Source organism: Lutjanus erythropterus, chromosome 4, assembly GCF_056507025.1.
Source record: "Lutjanus erythropterus isolate fLutEry1 chromosome 4, fLutEry1.hap2, whole genome shotgun sequence".
NCBI classification, from domain to species: domain Eukaryota; kingdom Metazoa; phylum Chordata; class Actinopteri; order Lutjaniformes; family Lutjanidae; genus Lutjanus; species Lutjanus erythropterus.
The window spans coordinates 10780109-10799839 of NC_139320.1; the positions used below are offsets into that span (position 1 = coordinate 10780109).

A 19731-nucleotide genomic window follows, 5' to 3' on the forward strand; every position below is an offset into this window, starting at 1 on the left:
ACAAATGATAAAAACATCAAGATACTTTTGATATGACCATGATGAATGAAAGTGATTTACTATGGAAATTACAAAAATAATCATGAATAAAAACAGATGTTGAAAATGTGAGGGGTGAAAATGGATATGAAATGATTGATTAATTTAGAAGTGATTTGATTAAAACAGTTGTTGTATGAAGAAGGCAGAGCCATGTTTCATCAGTCACAACATAAAATTGCCACATATCATTAAGAAAAGTGGCCTCCTGGATGGTCTACTGACAAAAACTATTGGAAAAAAAATGACGAAAATTCTTATGAATTAATAATGTAAGTTATGAAATCAATCAAATTGTCAGTTGATTTTATCATTTTGATTGACAAAATATGGTGCATGCTCATTCAATAGTCAACAAAACCTGCACCCCTGCAGTCTTTTTGACAGGTGTGTAGGTGAAGTGGGTGCACCTTACAAAGAAGAATACCTTTTGACTGTCAGTAGCAGAACAGCTTATGTCTCGATCAGTTAGTCACTGGGCATGTTTTAATTTGGTTTAGCCAGAAGGAACGAAAATGTTTCACTTGAAATGATACCAGTTATTTGGGTGTGGTGAAAGATAAAGGATAGTGTGTACCATAGATTATCAGAGGAACTGTTTCAAATAAAACGTCAATCAAGTTCAAATCAATTTACAATTTTTCACATACATTTTCAGCACTTCCACACTTTTCAGTTTTTCTTTTTTTTTTTTAAACAAATTGGCTTCAAATAAAAAAAAAAATCATTTGATCCTCTATTTTTCAATTCTCATGCATTTTAATCACCTCTATTTTCATCACCTCCATTTTTATCCATTCATTTTTGTAACTTCCATCCCATCAAAACTGATTCAAGTTTTTGTGAGTTGAACCTCTAGCCTCTTTTCATTTGGCAGCCCATGAATTCAGTTACATGGAGTTTAGTTAAGCTGACGGACTTTCTTTGTGTTGCTGCTGCTGTGCGGCAGGTGGAGGCGCTGCAGAGAGAGGTGTGTGAGCGAAACACTCTTTGGCAGCAGCAGAGGCAGCGGGAGGAAGATATTCTCTCTGATCTGGACTCTGCTTTATCCCAGTGCCTCTTCAGAGCGACAGAAGCAACCTCTTATCAGGTCGGCAGGGGCAGTTTGCTGTTTTGGTTGTAAATTTCTCATATAGCCTGGACCCTGAGTAATAAGGGGAAAAATTCACATGGGCTGAGCCTTTTGAACATGTGGAAATGAGTAAGAGGATGGCACAAACAGCATTGGATAGTAATTCAAGTGAAGCTTTTCATTTCCTGGCATGAACTGCAAGTAAGCAAGTTAGATGGTTCGGTTTTTAGAATTAGGGCAAATTACAAAGTCACTATGAGTGCCTTTGTTCCTTAAATTGAGTTTGTGTGTATAGATGTGCCAGTATGCAAATGTGTACCTCCACTTTTCATCTTCCAAGCCCAGAGATGGCAAAAGCACATGCATTCATTACTCGAGTAGAAGTACCAATACTTGTGTAAAAAAGATTTGTGCTGGTAAAAGTAAAAGAACTGCTTGAACTTATTTACTCAAGTCAAAGTGAAAAAGTACGGGCTCTGAAATGTGCTCTGACTATAAAAGTAAAAAGCTGCCTTCTGCAGGACATTTCTACCTCTTGTTTCTGTGCAAAGCTAACTGAACCTCACCTTTGCTTAATGATCGAGTCCCTCTCTTGGTCTGATTTGTCTTCAGCTTTTACATCCTTGTTACGTCTTGTTATGTCCTTCATGTCTTTAATGTCTTATTATGTCTTTGACATAATTTATGTCTTGTTCATCTTATACATCATTTTCATTTTGTTGTGACTTTTAGGTTGTTTTCTTGTAACATATTTTAAGTCTTTCTCATCTTATTATGTCTTTTAAGTCGTTTTCATCTTGTTACGTCTCTCATGTGTAATAACCACCGATGGATACACCAAAGAATCATCTTTTCTGTGTGTTATTGTACTGTACATTTAGGTTGAAATCAGTCCTGATGTTGAGGAGGTGGCGTACAGTGATTCAAAATAAATATAATAAATTTTTCCCTTCATATGCATTAAAACTAAAGTAACAAGCCTGTTTTAAAATGTAAGCAGTAGAATGTACAGATATTTGTGTTAAAATGTAGGGAGTAAAGGTAAAAAGTTGTCAAAGAAATAAACACTCAGGTACAGATACCTAAAAAAATCTACTTAGGTACAATAACAAAGTATTTGTCCCTCATTACTTCTCATCTCTGACTACAAAGTTACTGTATCTCTGCTTCTGAGTGTCTGTGTTGCTTAAATTGAGTATGTTTGTGTGGATGTGTCAGTGTGCAAATATGTGCCTCCACTTTTCATGCTCCAAGCATAACTCTGTATTCTGGTGCAGGTCCAGTGGTCAGGGAGGCAACTGAGGGAAGCAGCCATGGAGCTGCAGGATTCAGCGCAGACAGAAGCCCAGAGGAGAGCTGCTCAGCGCTCCCACTTGGCTCTGATCTTGCCTCCACATGTATTACACATCCTCACACTGGGTAAATTGGCTGGCAAGCTGGCAGAATGAAGGAAATTACAGTCATGACCTGCACTTCGGTTATATTCATCGCTTTCCAAAAGAGAGATGCTTCATGCCAGCGTCTCACATTGCATCCTTCCGTTGGATAGCAATTACCATAATTTCAATGTTCAATATTTATTTGGGTTGGCAGCGTGTCTTTGTGTATGTCTGTGTGTTTAGGTGACGGGGAGGAGTGGGATCAGCAGTGTGTCTGGCACTCAGAGCTCATGTCGGGCCTTGATAAGGTGGATGTGTGTTTGGAGCAGCTGCAGCAAGACCAAGAAAAATGGATAACACAAGGAGGAGACTGGGCTACAACCCTCCAAGCTATGGTCAGGATAATGGCTTTATGGTCTATTTTTTTCCTATCAATAACAACAACAACAATGAAACTGTTACATCAATTTACAAAAAAAGCTCTGAAAACTATTTCCTAAGACCTGGATACTTCAAAGCATCAAATTAAAAAAAAACAATAGGTCCTACATTTGATGATAACTAGGCTTAGGGAGTAATAGATTACATGTAACAGGATTACATATTTTGGATAAAACAAAGGTAGCTGTATTCCATTAAAGTTACAGGTACAAAAATTTATAATCAGATTACAGACACATTTAGTAAAAATGGAGAGTATTGGTGGGATTACAATTTTAAAATAAAGAACGATATACTACCATGTGCAGTGGACAGTTAGACAGACTAATAAACCTAACAATGAACATAAAACACTTAGACCTGCAACAATAAATATAACATTAAGTGACTATTAAATAAATTTTTCATCTATTTTGATAAACGTTAAAGTATTTTTATAAGAAAAAAGTCAAAATTGGATTTCAGCTCCTTAAATGTGAATATTTTCTAGTTTCTTTACTCCTCTCTTGAATAGTTTTGGGTAGAAGAAAAAATAAGACATTTCAGGACATCATCTTGGGCTTTAGGAAACATGCAGCAAATGTTTTCACCATTTTCTGACATTTTATAGACCAAACAACTAACTGATTAATGGGGTAAATGTTTGACAGATTAATCGAAAATGAAAATAATTTTTACAGGAAAGACTGGAAAATAGGTGGAGCAAACGTGGAGCACAGACATGTTTGGACGTGTTCTTCAACTGACTCAACTGTGACTCCTCTCTGACTAACTGATTATCTTTGAGTTGTGGACAAAACAAGACATTTGAGGACATCATCTTGTCATCTTTGATCAACATTTTTCACCATTTTATGACATTTCATGGACCAAACAACATATTGATTCATTGAGAAAATGATCAACCAATTAATCAATGATGAAAATAAAAGTTAGTTGCAATACATTATATTAGGCTTAACAATTTAGCCATATTTTATAATGAGGTAACTTAAAAGTGATGGAAAGTAATCAAGTTAGATTACTGTGATACTTGGATTACATTAGTGACTACATTTAACAGGTAGTTAGTAACTGTATTGGAATACATTTTTAAAGTACCTTTCCCAGACGTGGCTATAACGATAGTCTCCCCTCAAAAAGGCTGTTTGAGGGCAAAGTAAAGCAGTGAAAATACTGACTACAGATAAGTACCTCATACAACCCCACTTCAACTAAACCTAACTATCCCTTTAATTGGTGACTGGCACATTTAGGGTAGATGCTCTCTTCCCTCTCAGACCACCAGTGCTAGATGTCTATGACTCTTGATGCTATAGCTCTGTGCTGTGAGATGCTCTCTGTAACACTGTCATCAAAATGTAAATAAATCTTTACGCCTCTTCTGTGTTTATTCGTCCTGCAGGACAGAGAGCTGCGACAGAGAGAGTTGTGGGAGCAGTGTTCTTCCACACAGACGGAGTTGGAGGCTGCTCTTAACGCGCTGCACTTTGTCAGACAACTTTCTCGGCTCCGTGCTGACACCGCTCAGGTCAACACACACGCACTGACACACTGCATAAATAACACTGAGTATAAATAAACTGAGTTATATGAGGTAGAGAGGTGGATGGCTCTTTTTTGTTTGTCTTTTTCATCATTAACTCTCTAATTTTGTTTAAGGAAACTTTGCTTAATTGCACGATTATAGAGAGTTATCTAGAAGTTTGTTTATCTCTTTTATGTTATTCTGTTGTGTTATCCTCTTTCTTGTTTGTGTAGGCAGTACTGTGTGGGAACTTTTGGTATAAGGAATATGGTCTGGTCCACTGCAGTGTGCACAGACCAGCTGTGAAGATCGTGAGTTTGCTCCAACAGATTGCTCTGCCTCTGCTGAAGAGACTGAACCAGCTCCTGGAAGACAAACAGCCTGCCAGTTTCTCCCCCAACACCTGCCATCAGCACATCTCTGGTACCGACTCACTGTCAGAATGGGGTACAACATTAGCTACATGATAGGGGTACAAATACATGATAGGATATTCAGTGTGTGTTATTTGTATTACAGTAACGTCCTAACTTGCAACTGTTTCTAAGTCAAATGTTGTGCCTCAATTTGGATCCTTCTGTTAGTACAGTCATGTAGTACACTTTGCACACTATGCACTCACTCGCATAATGCGTGAATATTCACAGGGTAGTGCTGTTGAGTTGTCAAATTGAGGACGTCAGTTGCGTCCTTAAGGTAAATGCTGATTGCAGCTTCTTCTTCGAGGGTGACCTGAAGCTGGCTGGAGTTTTGCTCCCACTTGCTAAAAACATCTACCAACTTGTTAATTTTATTTGTGTTCAATTTCACTTCATTCAGCACAAATGCCTTTTTGATTTTGTTTACTTTTGTTTGGCCCGTTTCTCAGGAAGTTAAAAATATGCCATAATCTCCCTCGCTGACAGGTCAGCTGAAAGTGCACCAATAAGTTGATTTGATTCGCGGTGCCAAATCTTAACAAACCTATACAGGGTACTTGTTAAAATACACACATGACTTATCAGTATAATTCGATGGTCACTACGGCCACCATAGTCACTGTGGCTACTTCCTCAGCCGCCTGGGCTGCTAAGTTCACAGGTTCGTTAGTCCCACCTCTTCTGTTATGTAAGTGAAATGGCAACTGTTGAGAATGAGAAGTGTCCAGTGTCCCACAGTCAACCTTTTGGCATTTTTGAGAACAACATCCAGGTATTCACAATGCACTTTGTTTTTCTGTAAATGTCTATGTGAACGCATGTTTGCACTCAAACAGGAAGTATAAGTGCAGAAGTATGCAAACTGACACAAAGCTAATGTTCCTATCCTAACTGAAGATTTTATAGGGTGTTACACAAGCATCCTAACAGTATTCTATCCTAAGCATCCCCAAAATCTTAAATAAACTCTCCTAATTTAAGGAAAACTGAAATTAACACTTTACCACCTGTTGTAGTTAACCATCTTATGAGCTAGCTAATGGTTGTGTTCACTAACAGTATGGAAGAGCAGGGACGAAAGTATAATATATATTTCCCTCTTTACACATAGATGCATTTATTTAGAGTAAACATATTTTATTGTTATGTCCTCTACCATTGCACATTGTTACTTTTGCTTGTCTCTCTCTGGATGCAAGGAAACCAGGCATGGGACAGTTAAATACATCAACCCCAAAAGTATTGAATATTTCTGACATACAGTATAATGCTCATTAATGCTTCAGTTAGTCTTCCAAACAAATGACCATATTCCTCTCAAATCAGTTTATCATGTCAAATGTTGCATTTGTATGAAATTAGACCCATATATGTCAAACTCACTCAGTACATAATCACCTCTCATAGATAAATAAATCAAAATAAATAAACAGCCTGACATGCTCTAGCATACACATCACTTGGCCTTCTCACCAGGCACGGCCCCAGGATTTCAATTTTGGGTGGGCCACAGTAACTTTTGGTGGGCCTTTTAATTACAAAAGCTAACACTGTTTCCAACTGGTTATCTCACTTTAACAAAAATGACTGGTATCATGCTGTGGAGGGCAACTAGCATTCCAGGTGATCATGACACAGTTTTAAAATCCTTTTAAAAAACAGCTTCAGTGCCAAGATAGCTTATTATTTCACCATGGCAGTTTCTATTTATTTCAAGTGGCACAGGATATCTCATTATTTATATTTTTGCTATTGATCAAGTAGATCAATACATCAATTCATTAAGAAAACTGACATTTTAATTCCTTTTAATGCATTTACGTTTGACGCTTTAAATTGATTGTAAGGAGAGGGAGAAATGGAGCGATAAGAATAATGGGTGAGCTACATTGACTTTTAACAGGAGAGAGAGTGCGGTGTGATGCGCTGTTCATTCATGAACTTTACTGCTGTTAAGGTAATCTGAAGACATTTGCATTTGCATGTATAAAATAAGACAATGATATGCTTTCTTCAGTATACCGGTCATCATTTTCTGCTAAACAAACCATAGTGTGACTTGCATGCGCGAGCATAACATGTTTGGGGTGATGAATAATGGCCTGTTGTGATTGGTCCAGACCTCACATGTTAAAATAGCCAAATAAATGATGTCTTTTTTTCAAATGGAAACTCCTCTTTGTCTTAAGGGTGAATTAAATGCTGATTTAAATAATTAAAAACAAAAGTTCAGAAAATGTATGTTCTCTCAGTTATTTAAGGCGGGCCAGTTGTAAAATGACAACATCATAACACTGTGCCTGGTTCTCACCTGGTGCTGCTGATTTCGTAACCTGAAATAAGATCGGATGATGCAAGATAGAATTCCTGAGGTTGCTTCTGTTATACCAAATTGAGAAAAATCCTATCTTAGATTCCATCTTAAATTTAAAGTTAAGGGGAAATATCTATAATACGGCCCCTGGAGAAAGTACTATTCCTCATTTAATAATGACATTTCTGCCTCCCTTTCTCTTGGCAAGCCATTATCAACTTTTTCCCACACTTTTTGTTATTCTGGTTGAAGGGTTAGTCTGGTCTTATTCTGTTTTTCTCTTTTTGTCAACGAATACCATGAAAAGACCAAAACAAAGCCCAGTGATCTCTTTAATTAAAAAACACAATTTTTCTAAAAAGGGACTGTTTTCAGCTGTGTATTAATACACATTTAGTGCTTTAGTGAAGTGTCGTTATTTATGATAGCAGGGCAGTGTATTTGGGATTGACTTTTAACCAATTACAACACTCATATGCATTGTAATGAAAGAACACGTCACCTAATGAGGCTTACATATGTGTTAAATGGAGGTCTTTGGCCTTGAATAATTAACTACAGTTCAGACTTCATCAGGCTTTGACTAAACAGACAGTACTTCTTAGTAGCATCAATGTGTTGTTGATTTGTTGACAATAAGAAAAGTGTAGAACATTATCAGGCTTATTCTTCAAGTTTGACATGTTTCAGGTTTGTCAACAAAGCAGGCGTACGGGTTGGAGGCAGCCTCTAGAGTCTGGACAGCATCTGTGCCTGTGGTGAAAGGTATGTGCACGTAAAGCCACTCAAGCCCTGTGATAAAATGTCTATATATGTGTGTAGAAGGCATGTGGGGTATTAAAATGCAGCAGGATAGAGCAGTGAGAAGGGAAGCAGACATTATGCTGGTAGAAATTCACCATGTTGATGTGTCAAGGGGTAAGAAATAGCCCCAGGCTGTTGTTATGTTTCTTTTCTTGTTTGTTAGAAATGGAGTAGAAGAAGATTAGTGAAAAATCAGGTTTTTATTTGTGTTGAAGTGTTGAATATAATGTTGCTTATGCTAGGACATAGCTTGCATATGTGCAGCTACAGAAACCACTAGGGCAAGTTTAACAATGAGAAAGCAATAGTTCATGTTTCTATCAAAACTATAGCCCCCTAAAGTAAAATGCATTAATTCAACAAAATGTGTCTAAGGTCTGTAGAGAACTAAATTTCCAAAAGCTCAAAGCCTCACAGCTGCTTGAGGAGATTACTTTTTCACACGAATTGGCTCCATTTCTCAGTTTTGTTTAAAAGTTCTTTGACAGTTTGTGTTTCTGAAGGAATCTCCACCCAGTCTTTGAGGGATCCTGTTCATTTAGCTCAATCCCAGGACATGTGTCTGCAGGCCAGCTCAGCACCCACACACAACTCACAAAGACACACCGTGTCCTCTGGTGTCCACTCCCAGGGTAAGATCCTACACAAATGATGTAGTATTGAAAGTAGACCCCTTTCACCCTTGTTTTCCTGTGTTGTGCTCTGTGCAGTGCTGTGTGTGAGCAAACTACACTGTATGTACCCACTGCATGTTCTCCACTAGATTCTGGTGATAGATATCCAGGAAAGGACAGAGAGACACTAACACATCCATACATACACATAGAGGGAATTTAGGCTCATGATTCTATCTGTACAAAATGGGGGTGCAGGTCGGGGGACAAAGCGAGACTGGCTCTCTAAAAGTACAAAAACCAAAGTGTAAAAACAGGATTTTGGTGACCTTGAACAAGATTTTGTTTGCAGCCACCAAACACTAAGCTGTCCTTAGAAACTGTTTCAAAAAGGGTAGACACTTTCCAAAAAAAAAAAAGCAAAAAAACACAGGTGATTGGACTTAAACCAGTCACATCTAAGTCTTGCCAAAATAAATCAGGAGAAGAACGAAAACATCTTTTCCATGGAGAAATGCCTTCAGTGCTGCTCTCTGATCTTCTTTCAGTGAAGAAATACTCTCCAGTTCTGATGTAACTGATGCAATTGAACTATCTATGCTAACCTCTTCAGGAGCTGCCATCTTTTGTTCGAGAGAAGTCATTTCCATGCATCCACTCTCACTGTTGTCACACCTAATACCATGCCCGTAGCTGCCAATAGTCCCCCCTAGGGCGCTGATTTGCCGCACCACTTTTGGTGTGGACATAAATGGACACAAACCTGCTGCCTCGCAATATAGCCAAACACTCCCAGTGTAACCACCAAAACACACACTGTTCATAACTAAATGAAAACACACACTTTTCCAGTTAGCTATGTTACCCACCAATGTTTTCTTGCAATATTAAAGTTTGAACATTGCAACAATAAATTTAACCTGGCAAGCTGGCTGGAGAGTAATGAATATATTCTTAATTTTATCATTTTTAATTGGAACAAAGTTGATGTCTTACTGTTTGCTTGTAGGATGACTTTCATTACCATGGCTAGAAACACAGAGTTATCAAAGAAACTTTACACCACGCAAAATGTAGGGGGCAAGCCTGGAATTTCATAATTTTTAGAGGCACGGCCACCTGGCCTTTATCTTGCCAGGCAGCTGGATTCACTAGATCATGAGATCATGTGACAATCCATCTTGGCTTCAAGTTATCTGTTTGTGTCCTTACTAAGAGTGGTCCAATCAATGGCAGCTACGAGCGACTTGTCTCGAACAAACAATGCCGGCTCCTGAAGAGGTTAGATACTGCGATAGCATCAGTTATATCAGAACTGGAAAGTGTTTCTTCACTGAAAGAAGAGAACAGAACGGCACTGAGGATATTTCTCAATAGAAAGAATGTTTTTGCTCTTCTCTCAACTGGCTCCAGCAAGAGTTTGATCTGACTGGTTGAGGTCAGCCCATGTTAAGTGTGGTAGACAGATGATTCATTCAGTCACCACATACAATGGTGGGTTAAAAGTGTGAAACTTGTCACTAGTCAGTTAGAACTGTAGTCTCTTGGATGATTCCTCTTGCCTGCAATAACCCTTCAACGAATGCAATGATGTGGATGACTGAGAGTCTTCACAGACATGACTTATCTCTGTCATTATTTTGAGAAGGTTTCTCATTATGACTTACAAGATCCTACAGTACAGATAGGCTTCATGATCAAAGGAAGTTGATATCACGTTGTCAACTCCTCTGTCCATATTTGCACGCTCCCTGTCCTGCGCTTGTACACGTGAGCGCTTTCTCTCATTCTCGCTCTCTCTTTCTGCTGCAAGTTTGCATCACACCTAAATAACCTGCTTTTCCAGTGGTTCATAGGAGCGAGCAACACAGAGAGTCACACTGATGATTTCCCTCCTGTAATGGATGTGACCTAAATAACCACATAGAGTGTTTATGCCCTCTGTTAAAATGTCAAGTTTTACGACAGTTGGAACAGTTGGAAGGGAACAGCGGCATATTTTAGTTTTGTTGTAAGCACAAAGTTTTTTCATCAACCAGTGGAGGCTCCAGGGAGTCACTGCACCTGACCTGACATAGACCTGCACAGAACACCCTTAATACCACAAATGGTCTTTTTTTACACTTTGCTTTTTTGCAGTCAGTACACTGTAATGCTTTAGATGTGCTGGCAGGCACATGTTGTTACCTTATGGCAAAGCCAGGATAGCCGTTCCCCCTCTACATGGTTGGTGTGCAACCCGGCTACTGGCTGTAGCTTTATACTGAAAAGACATATGTGAGAATGGTATCAATTTCATGATTAATCTCTTGGGAAGAAAATGAATGAGAACATTTCCCCAAATGTTGATCTATTCCCTTGATGACAACAAGTAATTCTGATCTTAATTTCCCAACAGAGAGCCAGCCGATGAAAGAGTCTGCTCAGCCTACGCACATTTCTGTCCCTACAATTGCAGGTAACATCTAATGTAATATAACACATTTACAGCTTGTGACGTGGTGTCTCACGTTAATCATCCATCCATATTTTTTCTTATTCCACAGAAGAGGAGTGGAGCAAACTGCTGGTGCTTTCTCCTCTGTTCCAGATGTTGAAGGGGGTGCAGCTACAGTTGAGGGACTGGGCTTGTGGGGCAGGGCTTATTAGAGGAGAGCCCACTGGTAGGTTGGATACATTTGGGGTTGCCTTTTTTTGATTAATGCATGTACAGGCACCAACTCAATGCAGAAACTCACATATGAACTGTACACACACGCTAGACAGAATAATCATCATGCATTCATAGATAATCAAGCATAAAACACACATCAAAGATATTTCCGCTCAAAATCAAACCTACATGGAAAAAACTTGAATATAGGCTTGATTTCTCTGAGTGTATTTTATATTTATGAATACTGAATAAGCATCCCATAATTTGAAAGCGTGCTTTTGAGAAAAGGGCAGATTACAACCTTGTTTAAGTACTGTGCATTCTTTAGATTTCAGCACAGACGGCGTGTTTTTTCAGCCTCACTCTCCAGAGCCTTGATTACACCCATATGGTAGACATTTTCTGAGTCTCAAGCGTTAAGGCATGTCTTAGTTTGTTTGGCTTCAGGGAGTTTCTGGGTTTTGATTAAACAGTTCTCATAAGATCTGTCTAGAGGCACTATCAAAGGCTGTAGGAAAAAATACATCTAGGTGTTTTTTTATTTGCTACACTAGTGGTGTGGTTATGTCCATTTTTTGGTCCACCATTCTGGTAAAGATAAAATGTCTCAACAAATATTGGTTGGATTGCTGAAATTTTGTCCAGATATTTGCAGTTTTCACAGGAGGCAGCCTGCTGACTTTCATGATCCCTCAACTTTTATTCTAATGACAACATGAGTTTGATGTTTGTAGTTTTCAGTGAAATGGCTTTACAACTTTTCTGCATTAAAAGAATAATTTGGATTGTTTTTTAGTTTGGTTGTATGAGGTACTTATTGATAGTCAGTGTATTACCTACAGTAGATGGAAGGTGGCAGTTTGGAGAAGTAGTAGGAGTACTGGTGCAACCTAAGCAATGCACTGCTGTGGACGCAGTCAGCAGCAAAATATATACTACAAAAAAAAAGACCACCTACACTTTACACTCATACCTTATCAGTTAAAGGGAAAATTCACTCAAGAATGAAAATTCAGTCATTGTCTACTCACCCTCATGTTAACTGAAGTTCAGGTTGAGTTCTTTAGTTTACAAAACACTGCTGAAGTTTCAGTGGAAAACAACGTTGCAGAAGTGAATAGTGATCAAGAAAAAACAACTGAACTGCAACTGAAACTGGTCATCATTCACTTAAATTGTTTACAACTGCAATGCTGTTGTCCTGTGAAACTCCAGCAGTGGTTTGTGGGCTAAAAAAAATTAACCCTGACCTTTAATCAGCATGAGCGTTAGTAGATAATGACTGCAATTTCAATTTTTAGTGAGCTATCCCTGTGTACACTATATTTAGAAGATTTTCAACACTTTACTTTGCCATCAGACAGCCTTTTCTGAATGGAAACTGTTGTTATATAAGCCAAATATGGCTCTCTCCAAACCAACTGAACTCCACTGGCAAAATCAGTCATTTTACCTCGCAGAATATGGGAGTTGCTGGTCTACCGATGCCTTGATTGGTTTGTTTGTGTCATTGTTTGACTTCAGTGTTTTAAAGGGCAAGTTCAGATTCACCACAGTCACACAACAGCTCAGACAAATGTCCAGACCCAGGCAGTGGTAGATGTTACTGTTTTTACCAGTGGAGTCTAGTTCAGTGAAAGTGAGCAATATTTGGCTTATACAACAGCAGTTTCCTATTGGGATTAGCTGTCTGACTACAAGGTACAAGTGCTGAAAATATTCTTGATATAGTCTACACTTAAACTGATACTGATCTTTTTAGGTGCCCTTGATATATTTTGCTGCTGTCCCTGTCCACAGCTGTACTGTTGCATTGACCATGTTGATCAACTGTAAAGCAACACACTGACTATCGATAAGAATATGTTTCATTAAGATTTTTATTTTGTTTGAGTTTGCAGTAATGACAGTACCAATCTGTTATGTGTTTTGTCCAGACAGAGGCAAGAGTTTCCTGGATGTCCTTGATGCTCAGTGGGAGTGTGAGGGAGAGCTGATCCCTTTGGACCTGTCAGTCCTTAATCCCAGAGAGTTCCTGGTCTACCAGCATGGACTATATCTGATGCACACATTGAATGATCTAAAACTGGTTGGTGCCAAAGTTTTGCTCTTACTTTCAACCTTGTTGCTCATTCTTTTTTAATTGCCTTTGCTTTTCAATTCCGAGGCTTTGAGTGACCTGGTCTTAAGCTATCTTTCAAACTTTAATTTCATATGAGCCTCTGTGCAGCCTGAGGTTCTCTGACAGGAAACCCTCTAACTATCCCTGCAGCCCAGTTAAAAACCAAAGATGACTTGGCCTTTGGTGTGAGAACTCTGGGGTTTTAAACTTTAGTTTTTATTTTTTTTTTTTAATTCTTCTCTGTATGAATATTAATTAAATTAAATTAATTAATTAATATTAATACCTAGACATATTTCACTTTTACAACAGGCTGACCTTCAGTGGGCAAACTATAATAAAAAGTGTGGATTGTTGTTCCCTTTTCCAACAGACTCCAGTCATTTCACTTCAGATAGCAGCTAGTCTGCCAAACAACAACTACGTTAACAACGCCTTCAGAAACTCCTTCTTTTACCAGGTAAACTGGATTTCTTTTCTGTGGAAGAGACACATCATGTTTCTCAGTGTCAATGCAGTTGCTCAATATAGTGTGGTACTGGCATGGGCATGGTTAGATTATTAACTGATGAAGTCATACGTGATGCACATAAAACAAGGCCAAGTACAAATACTTAGTTATTTAAGTAGATTTTTCAAGTATCTGTACTTTACTTGAGTATTAATTTTTCTGACAACTTTTTGCTTTTTGCTATGTGTTAACACAATTATCTGTACTTTCTACTCAGTCTTGTTACTCAAGTTTAATGCATTCCAGGACTGATTATAACCTAAATAACTGGGGCAATAACACAAAAAGACAGTTCCTGAGTGTATCCTGTGGTGCTTATCACACATAACAGATATAACAAGACAGAAACAATGTGAAAGAAAAAAACAATGAAAACAATGTCTTGAAATTACATAAAAGATGGTATAAGACAAAAACAATGTCAAAGATGTAACAAGTACTTATACTTGAGTAAAGAATACATACTTTTGCCACCTCTGCCAATATTGCAGATTTTTTGTAGGTGACATGTTGCCCTACTGCAATTCCAGTTGTGTAACAAGCCCAAACAAGCTGCAGATATTTGTTTTTATCTGGAAGCTCATGCATCCAAGTCTCTCCCACACTGATGCCACAAGTTCTTACTCATTACGTTTATTATGCATACTACTCACAGATATAGGTCTCCTGAAATAATAGATGCAGCTCTGTGGAAGTTGCAACATAGTGCTCATTTGAAAGGTTCACTGGAAATCATCAGAATCAGATTTGTGACTCCCACTGAATTCCCACTCAGAACATTATGTTCTTTCTGTTTCCCCCCCTGTTAATAGGAGCCTCCACTCTGAGCCTGTAAGGGCTTTGTGATTGCGTGGTTTTAAAGATTTCCTGCTCTCTACTAAAACAGTATTGTTTACAGTATGGTACGCAGATGTTGGCCTGCTTAGATTGTGGCCTGTTACAGAGTGTTCTGTTGACATAATAGTAAACCAATATCAACTGTAGAATTACAGAAAAGAGCGGGGTGTGTGTGTATTTGTTGTAATAAAACTGCATGAGTAGCTCATACCCTCACTGGAGAATTTTAGCACATGTAGCTTAACTGTTTCCTTCAGCTGGGTTGACTGTATCTAGAGGTACCATTACAGCATGAGGTGTGTTTTCAACGCAGGAACCTTTTCCTGGGAACTAGGAACGTTGGGAGGAACAGGGCATAATTAATAAGCATTCAGGTGGTAGTACTTTACAAAAGTACAGGGACTTTGGAGGTGGGGCTCACAGCGCTGAACATTTCTGATCGATGGAGTACTTGTTTATTTTAGCCATCATTCCAAATAATCTGCAGCATCAAACCAGTTTGTTTTTGGTTCACTGTGCTTAGCGTGTTATATCTTTTATTTTATCCCTTACCTAACCAGGGATAAGGACTGCAAACTACCTATAGCTATAAGTTGTAGGTACATTGCATCAATTGTATTTTGTACTTAAATGTAACAATGCCTACATGTGTTGTCCCTGTAAAATAAATAAAATAAAATGGCATGGAATTACAGAAGAAAGCATATGACAGATGAATCGATGATGGAGTCTTACTGTTGTTGCAGTGTCACACAAATAATGATGCCTGTCCATCATTTTATATAGTGTGCAAAAATGAGGTGTAACAGCACCTGGCACGTCTTCAAATGTCAGCAGACTAATTTGCCTATTCTCTGTGTGTCTCATACTGCAGTAGAAACGCACACAACAATAGGCTAAAGGAACCTTTAGTTCCTTGAAAAATATTTCCTGGGACTAAAGGTATGGGCACTGGAGTGGAAACTATGGTGAATGGTGGTATATGTACATAATCTGTTCAACGCTATTCACTATCAAAAAAACACTGATGGTCTTATATCTGTCAAGTGCAGGCAAACCCTTGAACTAGATTCTGTAGACTGGGGTTTTGAATTGAGCGTACTAGACCCTTTTACAACTGTGATACTGTAAGCAGTTCAAAGTAACAAACATCATTTAGTTTGCACCGTACAATTTAAATGTAATTTTACTCTACTTGAGGAAATCACTATGTTTATCTTATGTTTCTAGTCACTTTACAAATACAACTGTACCATCACGTTATAAAGTACAATATATTGTTTTAGATGTAACTACTCAACAGTATGTAAAATTGACCTGCCTTCAGTCCTGCTCCTTTTGTGCTCCAATAACAGTTCTAACTAGCTAGATAATCTAAATCAATTGTTAGCTAGGTAGTTAGCTAGCAAAGTACTAGCTTGTCTACATCAGTTGTCAGCTGTTAGCTACTGTTTAAAAATGCTAGCTAACTACCTAGCATTTAATAATCTACATCAGTTGTTGGTTAGCTAGTTAGCAAGCATTTCACTAACATTAGCTATAACTGAAAATGTGACCATATATGTCACTTTTACAGATAAATATTTTAACCATCTTCATAATATGTTTTTCTGTTAAACATAGACGGACCTAATTCATAGCACACTTCAGTACAGGAAGCAGGGCAGGAGAATGCTTCCTGTAGCATAGAGGCGTGTTAATTTATCAGTAATGATCATTCAATACTACAGCATATATAACATAAATATGATATATATTTATTATGATAACATTCTGCTTATGAATATATTTGCATTTTATACTGTGGGGTAATTTTGTTATTAATACTTTTGCTTAAGCAACATATGAGTGCATTACTTCAAGTGGTTTCGAAGTATGTTGTGTGGTTTTGTGATCTTTTTAAAAAAATCTGCATAAGGGTCCTCTTTCATGAGTCCAACATGTTGAACTGTTTGCGATCTGAAAGCTCACAGCTAGATGCCACTTAATACTTCATAGTGGTCCTTCCAAGCTTTTACCACAGACTTTCATAATGTGTTGATTTTTGAGGCCCCTTTGATAAAAAAAAGCAGTAATGTTAGTGGTTAGTATTTTTTTTTTTTTTTTTTTTTTACCACTAAATACTATCAATATAATGTAAATAAGATTTTCTGTGACGATAATGGGACGAAAATGAGGGAATAGTATTAAAAGCAGGTGTTGGAACAAACCAATACCAACTGCATCTGTACTCCAGCCAAACTTTTTCAGGACCAGAATATTAAAGCTAAACAACTCAGGTGATGCCACAACAGCAGCTTGCTATACATGGACTGTTTACATCTTTTTGGAGCCTTCACCCATGCTGAAGTGGCAATTCAGTAAACTTTCTCAACATTGAAAGATTTTATGGAATTTCCTGTTTAGCCCACTGATCTCTGAACACAAAAGACTTCATTCTGTCCTCTCACAGAGGAGAGCAGTCAGTAAATAACCAGCAGCTCCACAAACTTCAGTGCTCCTGCATGGGCTCAAGGTTATAAAGCTGGTTTCATGCTATTTCAGATTCCTTTAGAGGTCAGAGAGACTTGTTAACTTTTTCAGAGGAGCAATAGAAAGCATCCTGTCTGGAAACATCAAAAATTGGCATAGGATGTGCACGGCTAAGGACAGGAGGACTCTGCAGTGGGTGTCCAGAATACCTTTGGTACTCATCTACTGAGCATCAGTGATATCGTGAGATAAGTGTGCAGAGCCCAAAGGATATTTCACTAACAAAGAATGTCACACCATCAACAAGATTTGTTTAGACATTTTGTTCGTCAGAAGTAATCAGCGGAAGAAAAGTACTCTTACATTGCTAAAATATTAGTCAATTACAAGTAAAAGTTCTGGTGCTAGAAAAATACTTTAGTAAAAGTAAAAAGTATTCATCTCAGTTAGTCAGAGTAGTAGTAGTACATTTTTAACCTTTTGGACAAGATACAACTTCATCTAGAATTTAGAGCTTTTTTATTGGAGATATTATTATCTAACCTTGTTAAATGCAAAGAAACATTCTAGCAGACCTTAGATATGATGTTAGATAGACGTTTGTTAAACAGATGTAAGTACTTCCCTTCTTGCTCTCTTAGTGTAAAATTTTATTTCCTCATTTGTATCTTCTAGTTAATCATAAAACCAAAATGCTAAACTAATTATTTACCTTCCTCTCAAGCAGGAAGATGCATAAAGATTGTATTGCACATATGATGCAATATGGTGGCATGCTTTTCTTATCAGCTAATCATGCATGTGCTGTATTTTTGCAGCTGTAACGTGTTGCTGAGAATAACTCTCCAATGCATGTCAATGACTCTGCTGGCTCTATTCACAGGAGGCAGAGGAGACACTCTATGTCCGTCGCCAGAGGCTCCAGTCAGTTGGAGGCTTCTCTTTGCTGCTGCTTCACTGTCTGACCCATGTCAAAATGGAAGACATGAGCTGTGACTCCAGTCCTGCCTTTCAGAGGCTTTTCTTCAAGGTGCAGACAGACACTCAAAGTGTGCATCAGTCTTTAACAGTTTGAGAAAAATACTTGTGACAGTTAGCTTTAAAAAACTTTTGACAGTTTAGCAGTTGCTCTATGGCCTCGCCGTTGTTTAGATGTCTTTTACGAGCTTGACATTCAGTTTGTCTAATTTTATATCACAGACACTGCAGGAGAGTCTGGGGGAGCTGTTTCAGGCCAGGCTGTGCATGCCTTCCTCTGGACGGGAAGCCAGTTTGTGTGCATTGTTTCAGGATAAAGAGGCCTCTTCAAGAGACTTAAAAGGGACTCTGTCAGACTCTCATGCTGCTGCCTCCCTGCTTCACAGGCTTCACAAACCACACAGAGGGTTGCTGTCTGAAAATGTAAGAACAGAATATTTCCTTTATGATCATTTGCTATAGTGCATTATTTCACATTATTTCAAGTTCAGATAAAAGCATGATTTTTCATTATTTTGTTTGTCTCTCAGTACTGCACAAGAGTGGCAGAATGGTATTCGTGAGTGAGTGTAACCAAAGCCACCTTGCATGTCTTCGTTTTGTCTGGCTTTCATTATGAGAACAGGAGGTTGAGGAGCTTCAGAGGAAGCACAGAGAAACATCCCTGTTCTACCATCTTGAAGGACTTTTGAGAGAGAAGAGCTCTGATGCCAAAGAGAGAGGTGGAGACCAGATTGGATAAACAGATGCAGAGACTTTCATGCATCCATAAGCATGTGCAATGTGAAAATGTACGTTTTTAAGTCCAAACCCATGTAAAAATTAAACAAACCCAAAGAATTTTGAGTAAAATTAACCATGTTTTCACCAGGTGCCCAAGAAAACCAAGTCTTTGACAAAATCCTGTAGTTTGTCCTGGACTGCAACAGCGGAGCCCTGCAAACATGGTTGTCTATGAATAGCTGAGTGATGAAGTTTAATAACTGGTGCAGCTGGCAGAGTAGAAGTTTCCCCGTTAGCTGTTGCTCTTTGAAAATGAATCTGTGTGAGGGTGCCGCCCAAGCACTGTGGCGCAAACAAAGCAGCTGCTGCCCCAGGAGCTCACTACTTTGACATCAACACTGCAGCTACAGTGTCCTCATCTATGTCCTCTTCTATGTCCGACTTGAATAACTGTTTCAGTTTGTCTGTTTGATATTAATTATTGCCGAATGTTTGCTGAATGAGTTAGCGTCTGTTCATAAGTCATAAGACATCAACAATAATAAGACACTGATAATCTAATAGCACGTGTAGATTTTTATGATGGTTAAACTGAGAAAAATGTTAATGGAGTCTGGCAGTCAGTGAGACAGGCAGCCACTTAACCTTAAGTCCACAGTGTGTATTTTCAGAGCAGTGGGCTTAACTTTACATTGACAGCTATAAACAGCTGATCAACTTACAGTGTAGGACTCATCATAACTTGTTATTGTTTGTTATAAAATATTGTCCTCGGCCAATATAAATAACAAAGCTCACCTACGGAGCCTGGTAACAGATTGA

General features: G+C 38.3%; 1 protein-coding gene across 3 annotated transcripts in view; it reads left to right on the top strand.

Moving 5' to 3' along the window:
* LOC146328099 (uncharacterized) overlaps window positions 1-19109 on the top strand; it is a 36646-nt gene extending 17537 nt beyond the window's left edge. For 2 of the 3 annotated variants that reach the window (XM_084716947.1, XM_084716946.1), the window contains 14 exons: window positions 989-1129; window positions 2389-2530; window positions 2734-2885; window positions 4337-4462; window positions 4693-4882; window positions 7883-7957; window positions 8485-8628; window positions 11009-11068; window positions 11157-11273; window positions 13204-13355; window positions 13762-13848; window positions 18092-18238; window positions 18409-18609; window positions 18812-19109. In XM_084716947.1, coding sequence (XP_084573073.1) covers window positions 989-1129; window positions 2389-2530; window positions 2734-2885; window positions 4337-4462; window positions 4693-4882; window positions 7883-7957; window positions 8485-8628; window positions 11009-11068; window positions 11157-11273; window positions 13204-13355; window positions 13762-13848; window positions 18092-18238; window positions 18409-18609; window positions 18812-18928 — 1851 coding nt within the window. In that variant the 3' untranslated portion in view covers window positions 18929-19109. The remainder of the gene's footprint in view (window positions 1-988; window positions 1130-2388; window positions 2531-2733; window positions 2886-4336; window positions 4463-4692; window positions 4883-7882; window positions 7958-8484; window positions 8629-11008; window positions 11069-11156; window positions 11274-13203; window positions 13356-13761; window positions 13849-18091; window positions 18239-18408; window positions 18610-18811) is intronic. The other variant, XM_084716948.1, reaches the window with a different exon arrangement.
* The last annotated feature ends 622 nt before the right edge of the window (window positions 19110-19731 follow it).